Source organism: Eulemur rufifrons, chromosome 16 (genome assembly GCF_041146395.1).
Source record: "Eulemur rufifrons isolate Redbay chromosome 16, OSU_ERuf_1, whole genome shotgun sequence".
Classification (NCBI taxonomy): Eukaryota; Metazoa; Chordata; class Mammalia; order Primates; family Lemuridae; genus Eulemur; species Eulemur rufifrons.
The window spans coordinates 37,763,474-37,783,431 of NC_090998.1; the positions used below are offsets into that span (position 1 = coordinate 37,763,474).

General features: G+C 41.8%; 1 protein-coding gene across 2 annotated transcripts; it reads right to left on the bottom strand.

The window, feature by feature from the left end:
• Positions 1–3,156: 3,156 nt before the first annotated feature.
• ZNF641 (zinc finger protein 641) lies at positions 3,157–11,186 on the bottom strand. 2 transcript variants are annotated; one of them, XM_069490142.1, is made up of 6 exons: positions 11,087–11,186; positions 8,111–8,334; positions 7,523–7,614; positions 5,901–6,030; positions 5,176–5,289; positions 3,157–4,285 (listed from the first exon to the last, which is right to left on the bottom strand). In XM_069490142.1, exons 2-6 carry the CDS (start codon positions 8,307–8,309, stop codon positions 3,531–3,533), a joined length of 1,290 nt encoding a protein of 429 aa, XP_069346243.1. In that variant the 5' UTR covers positions 8,310–8,334; positions 11,087–11,186; the 3' UTR covers positions 3,157–3,530. The 2 variants fall into 2 exon arrangements, with proteins under 2 accessions (XP_069346243.1, XP_069346242.1); XM_069490141.1 differs by lacking the exon at positions 11,087–11,186 and adding an exon at positions 10,323–10,339 and having other exon boundaries at positions 8,126–8,334.
• Between the last annotated feature and the right edge of the window lie 8,772 nt (positions 11,187–19,958).

Here is a 19,958-nt window from a genome sequence, read left to right on the forward strand (position 1 = left end):
TGTCACAAAAAACAACGCTGCTGAAACTACACAAGCTGTCTTGGAAACTCTCTGTCATCCACTGTATTCACCAGACCTTGCACCACTGGCTACCACTTCTCCAAGGCTTTCGACCACTTTTTGCAAGGAAAAATATTTAATTCTCAACAAGCTGTGGAAAAAGCCTTTCATGATTTCATCACCATTCACTCTGCAGGCTTCTTCACTGTTGGCATAAGCAAGCTACTGTTAAGATGGCAAAACTGTGTTGATAGTTTTAGGCGCATACTTTGATTAATTGTACTGCTTATTTGAGATATAATAAACTTTTGATTCGAAATCGGACATTTCATATTTAATGACCTAATAGCTTTGAGAAAAGCTAACACTTTGAGTTACATTTTCCTGTGCAAGAGATACTATGTTGGGGTGGAAAAGGGAGGATACTTAGAATAGGATACAGGCACCACAGTTGGAAAATTGTGACAGGTTCCTGAAGATTAATGTCCCTGTTTTATATTTTGCCCAAAGAGAACACAGAGACATTTTTTATTTAAAGGGGATAGGGTAGACATGTGGCAGAAGGGAGTTGTGAACATGAAAGTTTGAGGCTGATTCCCTGTGGGAAAAATTCAGATCTATTCACTCATCTGATGGCTGTTGCTTGTTTTATTTTTTGTCCAAGGAAGGTGGTATTGGACCGAGGTAGAGAAGACAATGGTACACAGAAATGACCCAAAGGATTGCCCCTTTTGCAGAAGGATCTTAGACTGCATGATGCCTTTCAGCTGGGTGCTATAACTGCACCTACACTTTGGGGGCTTCACTTTCTATCCCCACATTTACTAAAACAGGTAAAAGTTGGAGTTAACATGTAGTTATTAGGAGGTGTGATCTGATAGTAAGGAATATCACTTCCCACAAGTCCTTAAAAGAAGGTCTGTGAGAAGCTGGATTTTTCAGCATGTCAGATCTTTAAAAAATATAGAGTAGAATGTAAGCAACAGCCTTCTAGTCATTAAATACTAGACTCCATCCTTACACCCTGATGTCTCTGGTACCTTAGTCCTTAAAATATTTGGTGATACTTGCCTTGTAATTCTTGACACAAATATATGACAATTTTGGATCAGGATAACTCCCTTTCTTTGAAGCCAGTTTAGTGATTTCATGGATGGGCTGAACCTGCTAAAGGAGTATGCAAAACTGAGTGATTTGCAAATGTCTAGTTTTCTCAAAAGTGGGTTTCTGGCTTCTATCAGATTCGCCAACAGGTCTGCGATCCAAAACAGGTTCTGAACCATTGCTTACATAGACCTGATTTGTATTAAAGACTTATATTAAAATAGGAGACTAAAGGAAATGGCATAGTCCAGATTTATTACTGGAACCCAATACTCTCCTATTCCCTGGGGCATCTCCTAATACTAATCCTAAAATGCTCCTGTCTTTGAGGACCTAGGGCAAGGCCTGCCTTACAAAGGGCTGGCCCTTTTGCTGTTTTCATAGGAACATAAGCAAGAGAATTGCATTCCAGGCAAAGAAAGACTATTGTGAGAGGCAGAAGGGAAGTGGGAGCTTGGCTGCTCAAGTGACATATATTCTCAGAAGCCCAGTCAGCAGAATGACCCTATTTTAATTCCATTTAGGTCCAGGACTCTGAGGAGCTACGGTTTGCCCAGTTTTTCCTAAGCAAATGGGACAGTCACTAAACTAGGTTGTTGTAGCTCACTTACTCTTGCCTCTCTGGTTCATTCCACCAATTGTGGCTAAGAAAAAAGTGTCTTAGGGAAAAACCCAAATCTAAGCATTAAAGAGAAAATATCCCTCTTTCATCCTTTTTGCTCCTCTTCCTCCCTAACCCCAAACCGCTTTTACATACACGATAATTTTTAAATTATAAGATTTGTATTAACACAACCATCAATAAATAGAAACAATGACCAAGTCATCAACTAACAGATGCTAGAATACTTGTACAAGTCCTAGGAAGTTAATAATGTGGACACCTTTCCAGAATTGGGAGGAAACCCAAGCAGAAAGTTCATTACCCTGCATCAGCTGAAAAGCTAAGCCACAGCCATTTCCCTTAAAGTTCTGTTTCTGAGAGAATGAGATCCTAAAGAATAACTCTTCCCCCTTTATGAGGCAATCAGAGTCAAATAAGAGTGATGACAACAAATTGCAAACACTGTGATTCCTATCCTAATTTCCCAGCACTTAAAACAAAACAAAAAATCCCACTCAGCACAAAGCTTCTATATGCACCTTGCCTGAAATCAACAAGAAACAGCTCACCTCACTGAAGACTTCTCTTTCTCTCTTCTCCCAGGTAAAAACAATCTGCAGCCTAGAGATTCAGATCGAGACATATACATCCACAGTTGTCTCGATCTCAGTGATACTGGGGAAAGCTTTGTACTCAACTGCCACAACTTAACCCATCATTTAACATTTAACGCTTTCCAGTAGGGCTCCCTTACTCAGATTACTTGCTATCTTGAAACAAAACACAAAACCCCATACAATCCCCACTACCCTTATCCCCAGAACACAGCCCCTAGAAAACCTAGCTTGTATAGTTTGCACTTAGCATGCTCTCTTCAAAGACCTGCACACATAGACACATAGACACATAAAGACACAATCAAGAGGAAGGGTCTGTTCAAGGAGATAAGTTTTTTCTTCTGTATGGGCCTGGGTTACTTGGGAGTATTAGGTCCATCTCTTAGCATTGTTGTGTGATCTCTCAGCTCCATGTATGTATGTGCAGGATGAAGGGAGTAGGAATAAGGAGGTGAACAGGTTATTCTTTCTATTTTTCATCAGGTGGGATTGAGAGGCGTAGATGTATATAGATGATCGGGGTAAGAGTGACAGACTCTCACAGGAACAAGTTCTGACCCCCAGGCTTTCATATAGATAAAAAAAGGGGGTTCTGGGTACCTGATCACTATCTCTTCTTGGTTCTTCATTACTCTCTAACCCAGTGTTCACCAGAGTGTGTTTCATGGACTCACCAGTTCTGTGGGATGTGAAATAGAAAGGATATCAAGGCCAAATAAATTTAGGAAACATTGCATTAAAAGAAGCTCAGAAGGCCTCTACCGCATAAGATTTCAGAGCCTTTAATATGCTAGAATGATCTTCCTGTGTATATATATATATATAGAAAATATAATAGTTATAGTATACAAGGTTGATACTCAAAATATTTAACAATTGGTATGGCACAGAATCCAACCAATCAGAATGGACGTCAGCCATAAACTGCAGGTACCATTGTATCCTGGAGAATGGGCTCAGGCTGAATATCAGCCCATGTAGTATGCACTGTTTCCCAAAAGTTTTGCCCGAAGGACTCTGGTTTTATGTGGTGTCTCACAGAACTGGTGAGAAATGCCCTGGCCAATGCTGGGACCTCATCTTCCTAGGGATGGGGTCAGAGCTCATGATTCCGGCCACTGGGGTATAGGAGAGGGGCAGCTCTGGCAGTGACTCCTGGTAGCACCGGCTGATAGGCTTGACCACAGCTATAGCAGAAATGGATTTCAAAAGACAGACGTCCCTCTGTCCCAGCTGCTCCGGGGACTTTGCCCCTGGTGGGTCAGCAGATGCCTGTCCAGGTGATGTTTGCGGCCAAAGCTCTTCTCACAGCGAGGGCACTGGAAGGGCTTCTCCCCAGTATGGGTCAGCCAGTGTCTCACAAGGTGATGCCTTCTGCCAAAGCTCTTCCCACATTCAGTGCACACATGACACTTTGGCACTGGTGGGGCACGCTGCCGTTTCCTTGCCCCAGGGATCTCTCCAACCTCTTGGGACTTGCAGGATTTACCTTCTGCATGCACTCTCTGGTGGCTGGCCAGATGGGAGTTGCATCGGAAATTCTTGCCACACTCAGAGCACCTGCTAGGCTTGTCATGTAGGTGGGTTTTCTGGTGCCTGATGAGGTGATGTCTTCGCCCAAAGCTCTTCTCACACTTGAGGCAGCTGTAGGGCCTCTCCCCAGTGTGTGTTTGCTGATGCCTGGCAAGGTGGGAGCCCCACACAAACTGTTTCCCACACTGGGGGCATGTGTGGGGTCTTAACAGGGAATCCATCTCTGTGCTACATAGAAGGTTTGAGAAGCTATCTTCCTGAAGAAAAGGGGGACCCAGGAGCATTCCTCTAGAACCCCTGGGCATGGAATCCCAGGTCTCATCCTGCTCTGGGTTCCAAAGAACAGTATCTTCAGAAACACTGGATAACATTCTGGGAGGTTCTGCTTCTAGTTCAGGGGTATCCCCCTCATGTTCACTTCCGTCTCCTGTAGAGAAGGTAAAATACCGACCCCAAGAGGGGAGTTACAAGAGAGTACACCAGGACCTAAGTCAGAGGAGAAGTTGTATGATGTCAAGGCCCAAATCTCACCCCAGAAGCACAGAGAGAACATATTCTGATATCGTACAAGATAATGCAATAGATGTAGAGGTTAAAAGTCTAGGTTTAGGAGGCAGATTACCTAAGTGTGAATCTCAATTTTCCCACTTAAGTTCTCTAAGCCTTCATTTCTTCTATAAAATAACACCTCTCTCTCAAGGTTGTTATAAGACAGATAGCACAGTATCTGTGCATAGTAAGCACTCAATAACTGGTATATGCTATTGTTATTATTTATTACTATTATTTATTTACTACTATTTATTACCATTTACCACCATCTTCCTGCCTAAGCATAGATGGAGAAAGTTAAGGAATATGTGCTGCAATCATCACTGGCTCAGTGACCACCTCTCAGCAACACTAGAGAGATTGTGGAAGGCATTCCTGAAATGGGTGGGAGGTTGAACAGCAGCATCAACAATAACAACAACTAATATTTATTGAGTGCTTACTATGTGCTTGGCACTGTTCTACCATTCTAATATGTTAATATATTTAATTCTCACAATAATTCATAGATGAGGAAACTGAAGAGAGGTTAATTACTTTTCCAAGGTTCCACAGGGATAGTCCAGAATTCTAATCCACAAAGTTTGGCTCCAGAGCCTGTCCACTCCTCTAAACCATTCTGCTATACTGCCTTGCTTTTGAAGAAGAAGATTTTTAATCCTTTTGACTCTATAACCCTCTGTGGCAGAGAGATTAGAGAACTATGTAATAATGACACCTCAAGTGAGGTGAAGGCAGTGGCTAAAAGTTATTTTAGGTCCTCACCTGTGTATGTGACCCTCAGAATGTCCCTCTCCTCTAAGTCCTGGGAGTCAGGGACCCATTGTTCTTCTCCTCCTTCTAGTTGAGAAAGCATGTCCAGTTTGGGAATTGGAAATCCTACATGGGAAAGGAAAATAGAGATGCCAATTAGTTCAACAGTAATTCTCTATTTCTGGAAAAAGCTATTTCCTAGATTATTCCTTAGAACTCTAGATAGAAGAAGGCCAGATATAAACCTCTCCTCACCCACTATTTCTGTTAAATCCTTCTTCTTTGTCTAGAAATTCACACTCTCCGTCCCAATGAGCCTGTTCTCTTCCACTCAAATACTTTTAGCCCATTGTCCTTTGTGGTCATAACTTCACTGTAGTCCTACCACAGCTGTTCCACCCGCCATGTCCTCATCTTCCCCTAGATGGTCTCCAAGTTTCCAAGGACCCAGTTCCAGATGTCCCTTTCTCTGCTTTGTAAGAACCTCCCAATTCTCAACCAAGAAAAGCCTCAAGTTCTTTACTCCACAGTTCAGCATTATTTGCTATTGTTTTTTAAAAATGATGCTTTACTCCCATTCTCTTGAGATTATCCTTAGTGTTCTTTCCTTAGAGGAAGCCTAGATAGATTCCCTGTCACGGAAAGAATCCTAGACAGTCACTACCCAACAGCTCGAAGCAGATGGCTCTATCCTCCCAGAGTACAATCTTCTAGTGGCTAGGGAAGGTCATGCTTACTCAGAGAGACTACTATCCCACAGTTTTCCTGCATGACATATTCTCCATAAAAGTCTGTCTGAGAGGGGTCCAGGCTCCGCCACTCCTCCTGAGAGAAGCACAGTGACACATCCTTGATGGTTACCAGGCCCTGAAACAAAATGTAGCATCCTCTGTCAGCAGCTGTTTAAGGAAAATGTGATCTCAGTATAAAAGGCTGAGGTCGTAGAGGAGATAGGGCAAGAAAGGATCTAGGAAAATAATTGCCCAGAGCCCCTCAGGTAGGGCACATAGTTTTTGTAAAGGGGAAACGAAGAGAGGAGTAAAGGCAGATGGTCAAGAGTGAGTGAGGGTAATGTTGCTAGAGAAGTTTCCTAAGTGGGACTATGAGAAGCTGGAGACAGCACAAACTCAGCACTCCCTCTGTTTAATTACAGATATCCACTCAGTCTCTTCTCAACTGCCTTACTCTTTATTGCGGAAATTCCATAGCTTCTCTTCCTTTCTCCATTTGACCTTTCCTTTTTTCATCAGCACAAAATAATACAGATACAACGTTCTTTCTTGCATCCTTTACCACACCTTATCTTTTTAGGCTGCACAGTATGGTGGTTAGGAGCTCAGAATCTAAAGCCAAGTGACCCTTAGCTTTGCCACTTACTAGCACTATGACCTTATACATGTGCCTTAATCTCTCCCTACCCCATTTTCTCATCTGCAAAATGGGATAACTGAGTTGTTCTCAGAATTAAATCAGTTAAAATATACAAAGTACTCAGAAAACAGCATGCATGGTAAGCACTCTTACAGTATACTCCTATTAGTACTATTATTATTATCTTTCCATGGCTCTCCTGTTGCCTTCTGAATCTAAACCTATTTCCCCTCTCTGGCTCTGCCTCTGTTTATATCTTTCTTTCTTCTTCTTCTTCTTTTTTTTTTTTTTTTTTTTTCTTTGAAACAGAGTCTCACTCTGTTGCCTGGGCTAGAGTGCAGTGGCGTCACCCTACCTCACAGTAATGTCAAACTCCTGGGCTCAAGTGATCCTCCTGCTTCAGCCTCCCAAGTAGCTGGGACTACTAGTGCATGCCACCATGCCCAGCTAATTTTTTCTATTTTTAGAAGAGATGAGGTCTTGCTTTTGCTCAGGCTGGTCTTGAATTCCTGATCTCAAGCCATCCTCCTGCTTCAGCCTCCCAGAGTAGTAGGATTACAGGCATAAGCCAATGTGCCTGGCCCTCTTTCTTTTTTCTTGTCCATAAATGATCCATCATCTACCCAATCCTGTCTACTTTATGTTCTTCTAAGTTTTCTTCCTCTTTTCTTAATCTTTCTAGATTTATTTCTTTTTTTTTTCTAGATTTATTTCTTAAAGGAAGCTAATTAATTGTTAGTAAAATCCCCCTGTGGATAACACACACCCATCCATTTAAAAATCCTAACATAAAGGAATTCTTGTTATGCTTCCACTTAATTTTCCAAGGGTCTTATGAGCTCCTTGGAAAGGAATGGAATCTATTCAGTTACAAGATGAACATACCATTGGTAATCATGTGAACTAACAAATCAATGGGATGATGCTAAAGCCACAGAAAGTCAGCAGCAATGCGACCTTGGGAGAGGCCAAGGGAAGCAAAGCCCACCTGTGATCCGGCCGCAAGAAGTGCAGCTGCCATTTCCCAATCTCCAGTGCTCCCCTCCTGGGGAATTGTAGGAACCCAGGGAGCAGACTGAGCTGGAGAGGGGAGAGAGGAACCATTAGAGATGAACTATCCACCCTTTTCCATTAAGAGTCTGGGCCCCATTTTAGAGGGTCTTAAAGGTCACATCTTCTCCTATATCTATTCCCATTGGTAAAACTCAAATGCATAAGGGTAGATGAAGAGGCTTTTACTCAAAATGTTCTGAAAAGGTATTAGGTGGCTTTTAGTTAGACTAGCTGTGGTTTGAATTTATATTACTTGAATGTAATTTTCATTTAGTAAAGTACATCTAACCAGGTATGTTCTCCAACAGTAATCATTGTTGCTGTCACTTCCTTCATCTCCACATTCAATATCACTACGTGCTTGCATGCTGAGAGAGGGATTATGCAAGAACCAAGGCTCAGGAAGAATGGACTAGTCCTGGTATTGGTTATGCTCTTCAGTCCATGGCAATTTGGGAATTTTTATCTCTACTTTTTGAACAGAGATTAGGAGACTATTCCATGCATTGTGCTTCACACATACCCGATGGGCTCTCACCCTTTTCCTGAAGGGACTGTGGCTCCTCTTCAAGGTCACAGCAAAGGTGTTCCAGTGGCCCTGGCGCTGTTCTCCATGGCCCCTCTTCCTGGCCTCCCCTTTCCACCTGGGGCTCTGCTCCATCCAGCTGTACATTCATTGACTCCCATCCTGTCCCCAAGGCTGCTGTCTGTTCTGAAAGCATTTTTGCTGCAAACCCAAATCGTGACCTGGAACAAATTCACATCAGCTATGCCCATGAAAATGGAAAGAGGTAGTATTCCTAAGGAAGTTATGGAGAACAGCCCCAGGGATAATAGATAAAACTAGATAGGAGGAGCTTGATAGAAGATGAACTTTAAAAGCTTGATGTGTTCCAATCAACAGAGCCTGAGCCAAGCTTCTTGGAGGAACTAAGAAATTGGCAGGTGCCACATAGCAAAGTCACTAACTGTTATTTTGGGAACTTCATGGTAGAAACAGAATATCCCTGAAGGCTGGGAGTTCATTTAAAACAACAACAACAATCCTGGAAATTCAAAAGCTATCCATTTAATTTCAAGCATCAAAAAAGTACACAAAGTAAGCAATTTGGAAACATGCAGGAAAGAATACACTAGACCCGCACTCAACAAAGATGGATGTAATCATACATAAGATTTTCTGCTACAAATCACATTCTCATTAACTGGTTTAGAATGAAATGATTACTACAGCCAAGGGGTGTATGGATGTCATGATCACACACCTCTTTTATGAGGCTGAACCAAATGGTACCTCATTGAGGACAAGCCTCAACAAGGAGACACATGATCTGTCACTCTCATATAGAAAGTGACGACTGGTACTAAATATGGTAGAAAGACTAGGGACTTGATAAGCAGGTGTAAGACTCCAAAGCAACTCTTAGCAGATGAGAAATTGTCAGTGAGGAGCTGATATTTAATTGGGAATAGTAAAAAAGAACTTTCTGGGTTTGAACCTGAGGTGGAAAAAGGGGAAGCAGCACTGCTAACATGACCCTGGGTGAATTAATAGCTATGAGATTTGAGACACAGGAACAAAGTTGTTTGTTTGGCAGGCACCAGTCAGATCTCATTAGAAAAGTATATTCAATTTTAAAGAAGGGTATGGAGAAGCTAGTGTGTTCATCAGAAGAAATGAAAGTCAAGAAAGGGATGGGAAATACAGCCATTAGAAAAGTTAACAATGGACGTCGTTTAGTCTGGAGAAGGCTGATGAATGATACTACCAATGAATAAAAAGAGAGGTAGGTGTCTTCTATATATAGATCAAACAGAAGAAATGAGTTTTGATTGAAAGAGAAGAGATTTAGGTTAAATAAAAAAAATTCTTAATAGTCTTATAGTATACAAGACCAGATTGTGGGCTTTTCTTTTCTTTGGACATCTTAAGAGCAGGACAGTCTCACTTGTGTTGTGATAGGGGCCTCCCTGCCTTATGACAGAGAAATAGTCTATTATGAGACTGTGCGGAATCTCTTTCTGCTTGGCAACATATTTTTGTGATTCTTATTCAATACCCAAGCAGTCAGAGCCAGTGAAAGGCTTCCAAGAACAGGTCAGAACCTTGGTAACTATCCTGGCTCACTTACATCCATTCAATAGCATTTGCAAGAATCCAGAAGGCCACCATAGGTAATGACAGATGTCAAGTCATTTATTTTCTTGCCTATTTGTCTTTGACAAAAGAGATAGGTGGGAATCCTAAGCCCAATGCACAGGAAGAACAAATTCCCCTTTCATCTCAGAAGTCCAAAGATGGATCAGGGCCTCATGGGATCATCCTGGACTGATTCCCAGCTTAGGAGGTTTCCTTTTTAGAAACTTCTCATGAGAAAGTAAAATTCCTAATAGAGCAATAAAGGGAAACTTCCACTTAGCTCTCTTCTCTGAATTTCAGCCTCTGTATTCTTTTCACTTTTAACACACAGGGCACAAGTTCCCCCTTTACCCTAAGTCTTTCTTTTTCTTTAGGTCCCTTGGCAAATACCCCCACCCCACCCCAGGGTTTTACCTCTAGCTAAATATCTGGACACCTGTCTAAAACCCATTTTTCCATCTCCCCCAGTAGCAGAGTCCCTTGATGGGAAGCCTTTCTGCAGAGCCCACTGGGCCAGCTGTCAGCCTTTCCAGACAACTGACAGAAAACCTGTGGAAGCGCTGGGAGAAATCTCAGCAAAGGAGGGAATGGGTACCTGTCCTTAGCCTGCATTTCCTAAGATGTTCACCCAGAGACAGCACCTGTGCAGTTAAGGTGGCAGCCCTAACCTGATTTCTCCTGGTTCCAAGATGATCCCAAGTACACTGGAGTCTGGGTTCTAGGGCTTTCATTCCCCCCGCCCCGCCTCTTTCCTCACATATCTGGGTGGCAAGGCACCAGCAGAAGGAAGTTTTTGCAGCCAATACTGTTGGACAGAAAAAGGGCCATGTTATCGAAATGAGTAGCCCAAGGGCACAGGGGCGCTAGTCGCGCTCCGACCATCAAGAGAACCCTGGCCCCAGCCGCGGGTGGGGCGTGGGCGGGCCGGGAGCCTGCTCAGGAGTAAGGTTGCTTCTTCCCTCCTGCTTGTCACAGTGCCCCTGGAGAGGGTCAGATTTCAGAGAATCCGAGCAAGGCAGAACTGGAGCAGGGGAAGTGAGGTCAGAAAACAGGTTTCCCGTGAGCTGGGGCTTGAGCAAGTGAAGAGAAAGGGAGCCATGGGATAACCGGTGCGCGAGTGACAGCGACGGGAGCCCACGGGGCCTGACAGCTACCGTGGGCACGGGGAGACAGGGCGAGGGGCGGGCACAGAACGTCAATGGGGCCGATTGCCGGAAAAGGAAGCAACCCGGAGGCCGCGTCGATCCTCCTCCCCGCCCCCCTGGGTGACCAAGCCCCGACCCGCCGCCCCGGGGCCGCCCCGGGAAGCCAGGCGCATCTCCTTCCAGCCGCGGCTCCCTCCGGCCCGGCCCCACTCACCCGGGTCGGCTTGGCCCGAGGCCCGGTGCCTCCCTCCCGGGCGCCGCCTGCCCCTCCCCTCAGCCCTCGGCTCGCGTCTCGGAGCCGGCGGCCGGCTGAGGCAGCGACAGGCGGAGACGGTGGCTCAGCGGGCGGGGCCGGCACAGGAAATCCCCGCCCGCTTCCGGGGCTCGGCGGCGGCGGCGGCGGCGGCGGCGGCGGCGGCGGCGCAGGGGTGGAGAGGGAGGAAGGAGGGCGGAGCCGCAGCTCCAGCGTCCGCGAGCAGGCCGAGCCCGGGACCTTGGCGCCAGCGGCACCGACGAAGCCGCGGGCTGATGGGCGGCGGACGCCTGGGTCCCCGCCTGGGGTGCTAGCTCGCCGGCACTCTTCCCTGACTGGCCATTTCCGTCCTGGCCACTGACCCCCCCCCCCCGGGGTTCTTTGCACATGGGTTCATTGATTACCTCGAATTTAATAACCGCCTGTTATAGGCCAGACCATCGCTGAGAGCGATTTCTTGAGTCAACAGTTTGGAATTCCTCGAGGAGCTTACCCTCTGGGTTTCAAGATAGCGGGGATAAAGGGCTTGAGAGAGCATTGAGGAGGAGTTACTGATTCTGACTGAAGAATAGTCAGGTTGACTTCACTAAAATGTTGCTATCTGAAATAGGCCTTGCAGATGCATTGTCCAGTTTGCGGGAGCCACTAGCCAAATGTGACATCTGAGCTCTCGAAATGTGGGTAGTCTGAAAAGAGACACAAGTTTAAGATTCATACCAGACTTAGAAGACTTAATTTTTAAAAATGTAAAATAACGTATGGGCGATATTTTGGGTATGCTGGGTCAAGTATATTATTAGAATTATTTTTGCCTACTTTTAACTTTCTTAATATGGCTACTAATCGTTTTTAAATTACAAATGTGGCTTGCATTATATTTCTGTTGGACAGTGCTATCTTGAAGCATTAAGATGGACTTGCCTGGAAAAGATGAGAAGGGCCTACAAAACAGAATAAAACCATTACTGTTAGAATCTGTTTATAACCTACAAACTACATTCACATTCATTATTTCATCATCACAACAATTTTATAAAATTTATTTAATAGACTTAAAAAATAAGTGATTCACTTAAGGTCGTATATGACAATCATTCCTTGAATGCATATTTATTTTCTAATATGTGCCAGACACTGTAAGTAAATGCTGGGAATCAAAGAAAGAATTCTCAGTCTGAAAGCACATGTGAACAAATATTTGTAATAAAGCATAATAGATGCTAAAACAGAGGAATGTACTTTGCATTCAGGGCAAAGAGAAGTGACCATGTATGGGAAGGCCTCACAGAAATCTTGAGGCAGAGAAAAGTGGGGGGGAATTGTATAATGAGAAGAGGAGAATGTGCTAAAGATGCAATTGGGAAAGGGTAAGTATATTCTAGGAGCAGATCATGGGGTATGTGGGGAGAGTAGTAGTGCCAGAATTTGTATTCCAGGTCCTAGAACTAAGTCCAGGGGTTCTTTTCACTTATACTACTGCTGTTGATAAATACAAGGTGTATTAATTGGGGTAGGCTAGCAAAACCATTGTCTCAGTGGCTTACCTCCATGAAGGCTTATGTTTCATATAAGTCACAGTGTGTAGAAGGTTGGTTGGGGCCAGTGTGTGGGCTGTCTGCTCCTTGCATTCGTGGAAGGACCAGGTTCCTTGCATCTAGTGGCTCTACCATCCCTGTGGCCTTGGAATAGTTCGGTTTGTGGGCTTTGGATAAGGGAGGAGAGCTGTGGCTGACTTGGTGATAGTAGGGGCCAGTCCTGGAAGTGGCATACATCATTTTCACCCCATTCCCTTAGACAGAATTCATGTGCATGGTCATATGGCCCCAATTAACTTCAGGGTGGCTGGGAAGTAGTATGTATGCCTAGAAGAAAAGGCAATGGGGTTTGATGAACACTTAGCATTGTTTCTGTCACACATTGTGAAATTGAATATAGCCAAGCACCTAAACCTGACTTTGCCTAAAAAGAGTATTTGGGGAAAACTGGTAGATACTATAACAGCACAGGCTCTTCTCTTTTCTTCTTTGGGAAACAAACCAGTGTGAGAGTGTATCCAAAAAAAAAAAAAAAAAAAAGAGGCCAAATAGGCTTTGGCCTAATGGCAAGAGATAGTGGGTCATTAATATTTCATAAACATCTACATCATGCCAGAACCTTATCTTAAACACCACAGGGAATAAATGCAAACTTTCTTTACATTATGCTTTGATGTTCCATCTCTTTAGCTATCAATCAACAAACTCTGTGAGGGGTAGCTATTATCTCTACAGGAGTTCAGGGGTATTAAGTGAGTACAGTCTGGAATTGAGCCCTGGTCTGACTTCTAATCTGGTGCACCTGTCACCAGAGTGGTACCTTATCTTTCACAGGAATTATATGGACAAGTACAAACTCCTATGCAATGTAACAAGGTGGGATAATTAAGTATGCAGTGAGTAGCAGGTAGATGATTCCACCTTTTTAAGACTTTCTGGTAGAAGAATTTCAAGATCAGCTTTGAAGGTGAAATGTAGGAAGGGCAGCCCAGATAGCATCAGAAGGCAGAAATGGACATGCTGTGACATGCCGTGGAATGAAGAACACACAGGTGTCAGTCTAGAGTATAGAAGAAATGAAATAGGGAAATTGATAGAAATAATAAGGGATCAAGGATTTTTTATTTGCTGTGTCAGGTGTTAGGGAGTTACTATATTTGTGTTTATAAGGAAATGATATACCCGACGGTTCTAATTATATCATTGTAAGGAAACTTAGTGGTCCTGGGCTGGAATTCTGGCAAAACAGAATGGGGTGAATTGAGTCCATAGCTGGATTCTAATGTGTGGAATATAGAATTCCTTAGGACACAGTAGTGTTCTTCCTGGGGCTCAGGAAGAGGTCCGAGACATTTAAGGTTCCAAGTTTTCTATAAAACTTCAAAAGACTTTAAAAGACTCAGTCTTTTGCTTAGCATTGGCTCCTTCATTTCTGAACTTCTGTTCTGCTGTGGTTTGAATAGGAAAGTACAAGGCAAATATTCACCAGTTTAGGAAAAGATAGTGTTATAAAAGTTCTTTTATTAATCAGTTGATTGTAATGAATTAGCAGCCTAGCTTATAAAAGGCTGTTCAAACATAATGAAACTATACTTTCAATGCTAATTTAGAAACGAACCACCATATAACACTATTTTTCTTCCAATCCGTTTTGAAGCTTGAAGTCAGAGACGAATTTTCTATCAAAGGGGCAGTGGAGACAGTTGCTTCCTCTTCATCCGTGGCGATAAAGGAAGGGGAAGGCTAAGGGAGATCTTGAGTTAGAACTCCTGTGGGGAGGAAGAGTAAGGGCTTCCTAGTCATTAGTAAATATTTATAGCTAACATTTGTAGGGTACTTTACAGTTTACAAAGTGCTTTTATGTACATGTGATCTTCATCACTCAGGGAGGTAAATTATTTTTATTCCTAGTGTACCGTCAAGGAAATAGTGGTTGAGATATTTCAAATTCTAGACCCATCACTTTTTATTTCTATAATCCCAGGCTGATTTACCTATATAAGCCTCAGCTTCCTAACCTATAAAATGAATGTCATTATACCTACATCATAGGGTTGATGTGAGAATATATTAAGAATTCAATAAATGATAAAGCTGAATAATGGGTGAAAAGAGGGTGTTAGGAGGATGATAGGCAGTGCAAAGATGGGATTAAAAGATAAACTTTATTTCTGAATCTCAGTGAAGTAGAACAATTGGTTGGAATAGAGTGAGCTAGAGGTGTAGGGGGCAGAATGGGGTGCCTGAACTGGAAATTTGGGAAGGGTTGCAGTTGTTAGTAGTAACTAGGTACAGCGTATGATGGTGAGAATCAAGTGGCTGAGGTGGTGGGCATGATCATTTAAGGTAAGAGAAAGTCAAGGAACTGAGAGGCTAGGGTGTTAGCCAGAATAGTATTCAAAATTTTTAACTACCACTACTAGCCTGGGCTTGTACCCATCAAAATAGATGTAACCTATAGTGCTGGTGCAGGGTTCTGCAGGCACCTTGTTCTGCCAGTTCATTCCCTTTGGTTTCTGAATTGTGGAGAGGTCTGGTGAATCCTGGTACAGAGGTCAGAGCACTGGGGCATGACATCCAAGGGGACTGACAGTGGATGTGAAAATATTTCAGTATCTTAGCAAGGAATACAGTCATACTTGTGCATACTTGTATGCATGATGAGATGGATTGTCTACATGGATGTTGAAGTTACCAGGAATGATGATGGGGTTTTGGAGAGAGTGATAGTAAGACAATTTATGGAGTTTCTAATGAAAGGAAAATGACCAAGAGTGTGATAGGTGATGTTAGTAATAACAAGGAGGTGTAGGGTATGGAATGGCTTGATCACATGTGCTTCGAGCAGCTGGACATTATTTAGGGAGGAAGGAGGAAAATGGTACTTGAGGCAGAAATGAGGAGCAAATAGAACACTTACTTGACTGCTAACCCTAGATGGTGGAAAGCAGTTTCAAATACATATTCAAATCATATGTTTTTGAATATGTGCAGTGTATATATTTGTGTGTATATATGTGTTTGAAATATAATATATATTGTTATGATTTATGATGAGAAACATGTCTTTTACATTGTGATCCAGCACACTCATCATTTATATAATTGAATATATAAATTTTATATAATCTTCATAAAACAATATTTACCTTAACTACACACAGTATATGCTGGTGTTTTCTATTCTGTTACTTCGTTTAAAAAGTTTTCTGTTTACTACCCACTAAATTGATTTCACCACTCACTAATGGGTTGCAATTAATCCTTTGAAAAGCCTTTGTATGTAGGTTGTAGGATTAAAAAGTAGCTACTCCTTGAGAGGGCTACAAAGGAAGCCTGCTTTGTTCTTAAGGGATAGTCAGTTTCAATTAGATAAAGGAAGTAAAGGAAACATTCATCAAAGCAGTTGAAGGATATAAGGATTTTTTTTTATGACAGTTACAGTAGAAGGACTTCGGGGTTGTGTCAGGATTGGAGTTTGATTCACGTTAGGCAATTGTAGGGGACTGTACTAGGGTAAGAATCTATGATGAGGGATGATCTGGTGGCCAAGGATTCTTGTGGTGAGTGTGGTAAGCAAGGATATAGAGCATGATAGGATTAGTAGTCTTCTAGGAAGGTGGATAATCAGTTCTAATTATAGCCCCCTTCTTGGGACTGGTCTCTTAGCTTATTATTAGTGGTGAGGTAAGGTGTAAGGGTTGGTTGGGCTAAGTAGAAGTTGTGTGTGTGGTAGAATGAGGGTCTCACTAGAAGTGTGCCGAGCTCTTTTTCAATCCTATTGTGGACAGAATTAAGGCTACAGAAGGGCTGTATTTCCAGAAATGTCAGAGCTCTGAGGGTCCCTTACACTATACTTTGCAATGTGGGTGGTGGTAGTGTCAAGCTTAAGAAGTTCTGTGGCCTACACTTAAATTCTTTTGTCCTTGGTGTTGAAGGAGAAGGAAGGAGTGGCTTTACCAGGAGGTAACAGTTACTTGTGTACTCTTTAAATACAAATATTTTATTTAAAAAGACAATGCTACATTAAGTAGTGGGAAGGAGGGTGTGGTGGAAATAGCACTAAATTAAAAACCAAAAGATGTTTCACCTCTGGCTTTGCCTCTGGGTGGCAGATCATATCCTTACCCTCATCTATCAAATTGGTACATCATTCTTCTTTTCCTTACAAGCTGTAGTGATCACTAAAGTAAGTCAAAACATAGCCATGTGATATGAAATTTATAAAGCACCATGAAAATGCAAGATCTTGGCCATGGGCATTACTTGGCAGAGATAATTTGTAGTCAGTGCAGTGGACCCTAGGCAGCTGTCAGTCACAGCTGGTGTTGCAATCAGGATCAGACTAGATGTTTTGTAAGATTTAAAGCTTCTTTTGATGGTGGGACATAATATAAAGACACTCAGATAGATGAAAGACAGATCTCTTTGTTACTTACAGCTCTAAAGCAGAGAAGGCTACCATGGCTGGGGGTGTTGTACTCAAGGACAGAGTAACAGCAAGATGGAGCTGCAGGAAGCTTATGTATGGCAAACAGGATGGGGTTAGCTAGATTTCTTGGGCTTCCTGGGGATTGGGTATTTTGAATAATTCTGTAGGCTAAAGAAAGAAGAGGCTATGCTTGGGTGCTAAGTATCTGGGGCCTCTGGCAGTTAGATATGTGTGTATTTTAGCCCAGGAGTGTTAGGCCTGACGAGGGAAGTAGTTGGGATAGGAGCTTGGCAAACTGCCTACAAAGGGTAATTAAGAGTTTTAGCCATGACTCCAAGACGGGATCAAGGCAGTACTTGTGAAATATCATCCTACACTAGGACAGATTCTAAGTGGTATAATTTCAAACTGTCATATTTTTTTAGTACAAAAACTTGCTCAAAGGAGACTTCTTATTTACTTCATTTATATTTTCTCAATTTCTCTATTTGTTTAACAACACGTTTTATTTATAAGTTACAGAAAATATCATCTTTGATTCTATTGTCTTGGATGCTTAACTTATATTTCAAGTAGAACAGATTATTGAATCATTGCAGACAAATACCTGGCACCATCTAGTGCTCGGTGGTAGAAAGAGTTAGAAGCTGGGTTAAAAAGTTCTTCTGAGATTATAAATACTTATAGCATATAATGGTTGGAATAATATAGTCTCAAAGTTGTTTTCCACATCAGTTTAGGATTATTTTCTTGTTTCCTAAGATCCTAAGATGTCCCCTATTAGAGATAGGAAAAACTAAAGTACTTTCTCCTACTCTGTACTCTCAGTCACTCAGTACAACACTTCGGACACCAGATGTCAGAAGGTTTTTTTCCCCACACACCAAGCAATTCTCAAGTGGACACTAGTCAGTGTCCTCTAATTCAATTCTGACATTATCTTCCTGGAAATCCCATCAGATCTCACAGGTTAAGGGATTAGTCAGTCCTATAAGACTGCCCTCTACTTCAGATGTCAATTGCAAGCCCTAGGTTTTGATCTATGCTTCTGACTGACCAGCTATAAATTGGTAATCCCATGACCCCCTCTTCTTGGATTTGATTAATTTGCTAGGACAACTCACAGAACTCAGGAAACATGGTTTATTATAAAGAATATTACAAAGGATACAGGTAAACATCCAGATGAAGAAATACATAGGATGAAGTCTGGAAGGGTCCCAAACATAAGAGCATCCATCCTCATGGAGCTGAGCTATGCCACCCACATGGCATGTAGATATGTTCTTGTCCACCAACCTGGAAGCTCTTTGAACACTGTCCTTTTGGGTTTCTATGGAGGTTTCATTATGTAGGCATGATTGATTACATCATTGGCCATTAGTGATCAACTCAACCTTTGGCTCTTCTCCCATCCTAGGGGAAATCTGTTGTCCTGCCAAAGTTCATTCTCTAAATGATCACAACAAAATCCACACTCAACAATGCAAAATCACAATGTTTGACATCCAGTCAAAAATTACTAGACATGCAAAGAACCAGGAAAATATGACCCATACCCGGAAAAAAATTAGTTAAGTAGAAACCAGCTCAGTAATGACAGAGTTGGTGGAATTATCAAGAGCTTTACACAATGGTTATAAATAACAAAAATATGTTCAAGAATTCAAAGAAAAATTAAAAAACAATGAGGAGAAAAATGGAAGACATAGAGTAAAACTTTTAGGGATGAAAAACAGAATACCTAAAATGAAATTTTAGCTGGATAGGAATAACAGCAGATTAGTCACTTCAAGAAAAATATTCAGTAATTGAAGACATAGTGATCAAAACTATCCCAAATGAAGCATAAAGATTTAAAAAACAACTGAAGAATGAATAGAGTATCAGTGATATGTGTGGCAATCCCAAGTAGTCTAAAATATATGTAACTGGAGTGATAGAGTAGATGGAGGGGAAGAAAAAAAAGGATTTAAAATGCTCGGTGGTTGGAAAGTGCGGAGGCTGTTAACCTGAAATTCTATACCCAGTGAAAATATCTTTCAAAAACAATGGGAAAATATAAGCTTTTCAGACAAACAAAAGCTGAGACAATTTGTTGCCCAAAGACCCACATTACAAAAAATATTAAAGTAAACTTTTTAGGCAGGAGGAAAATGGTACTAGATGCAAACCTGGATCTACACAAATGAATAGTTAGCATCACAAATGGTAACTATATGGGTAAATGTAAAATTATTTTTTATATTTTTAGTAAGATAACCGACTATTTAAATAAAAAATAATAAATATGTATCTGACAGGGATTGAAAATGTTTTCTATAAAGGATCAGATAGTAAATATTATAGGCTTTGCATGTTGCATGGTCTCTATGGCAACTACCCAACTCTGTTGTTGTTGTGGTACTACAGCAGCCATAGACAATATGTAAAAGAATGGTCACTGCTATATTTCAATAAAACTTAATTCATGAAAACAGATAGTGAGCCAGATTAAGCCCATTGGACATGGTGACCCATGTATTATGGGGTTTGTAGTGTATGTAGAAGTAAAATGTCTGATAAACATGGGACAAAAGATGGGAGGGGAAATGGAAGTACATGGCTTTAAGGGTCTTAACATTATATGTGAAGTGGTATAATATTATTTTAATGTAGACAGTGATAATTTAAAGATGAATTTTACAAATCCTAGAGCAACCACACACACACACACACACCCCTAAATTGAGAGGCATAAATAAAATTAAATACTAAAAAACTCTCAGTTAATTCAAAAGAAGATAGGAGAAGAGAAAAAAAAGATCTAAGAACAGATGAGACAAATTGAAAAGAAATAGCAATATGATAGGTTGAAACTTAATCA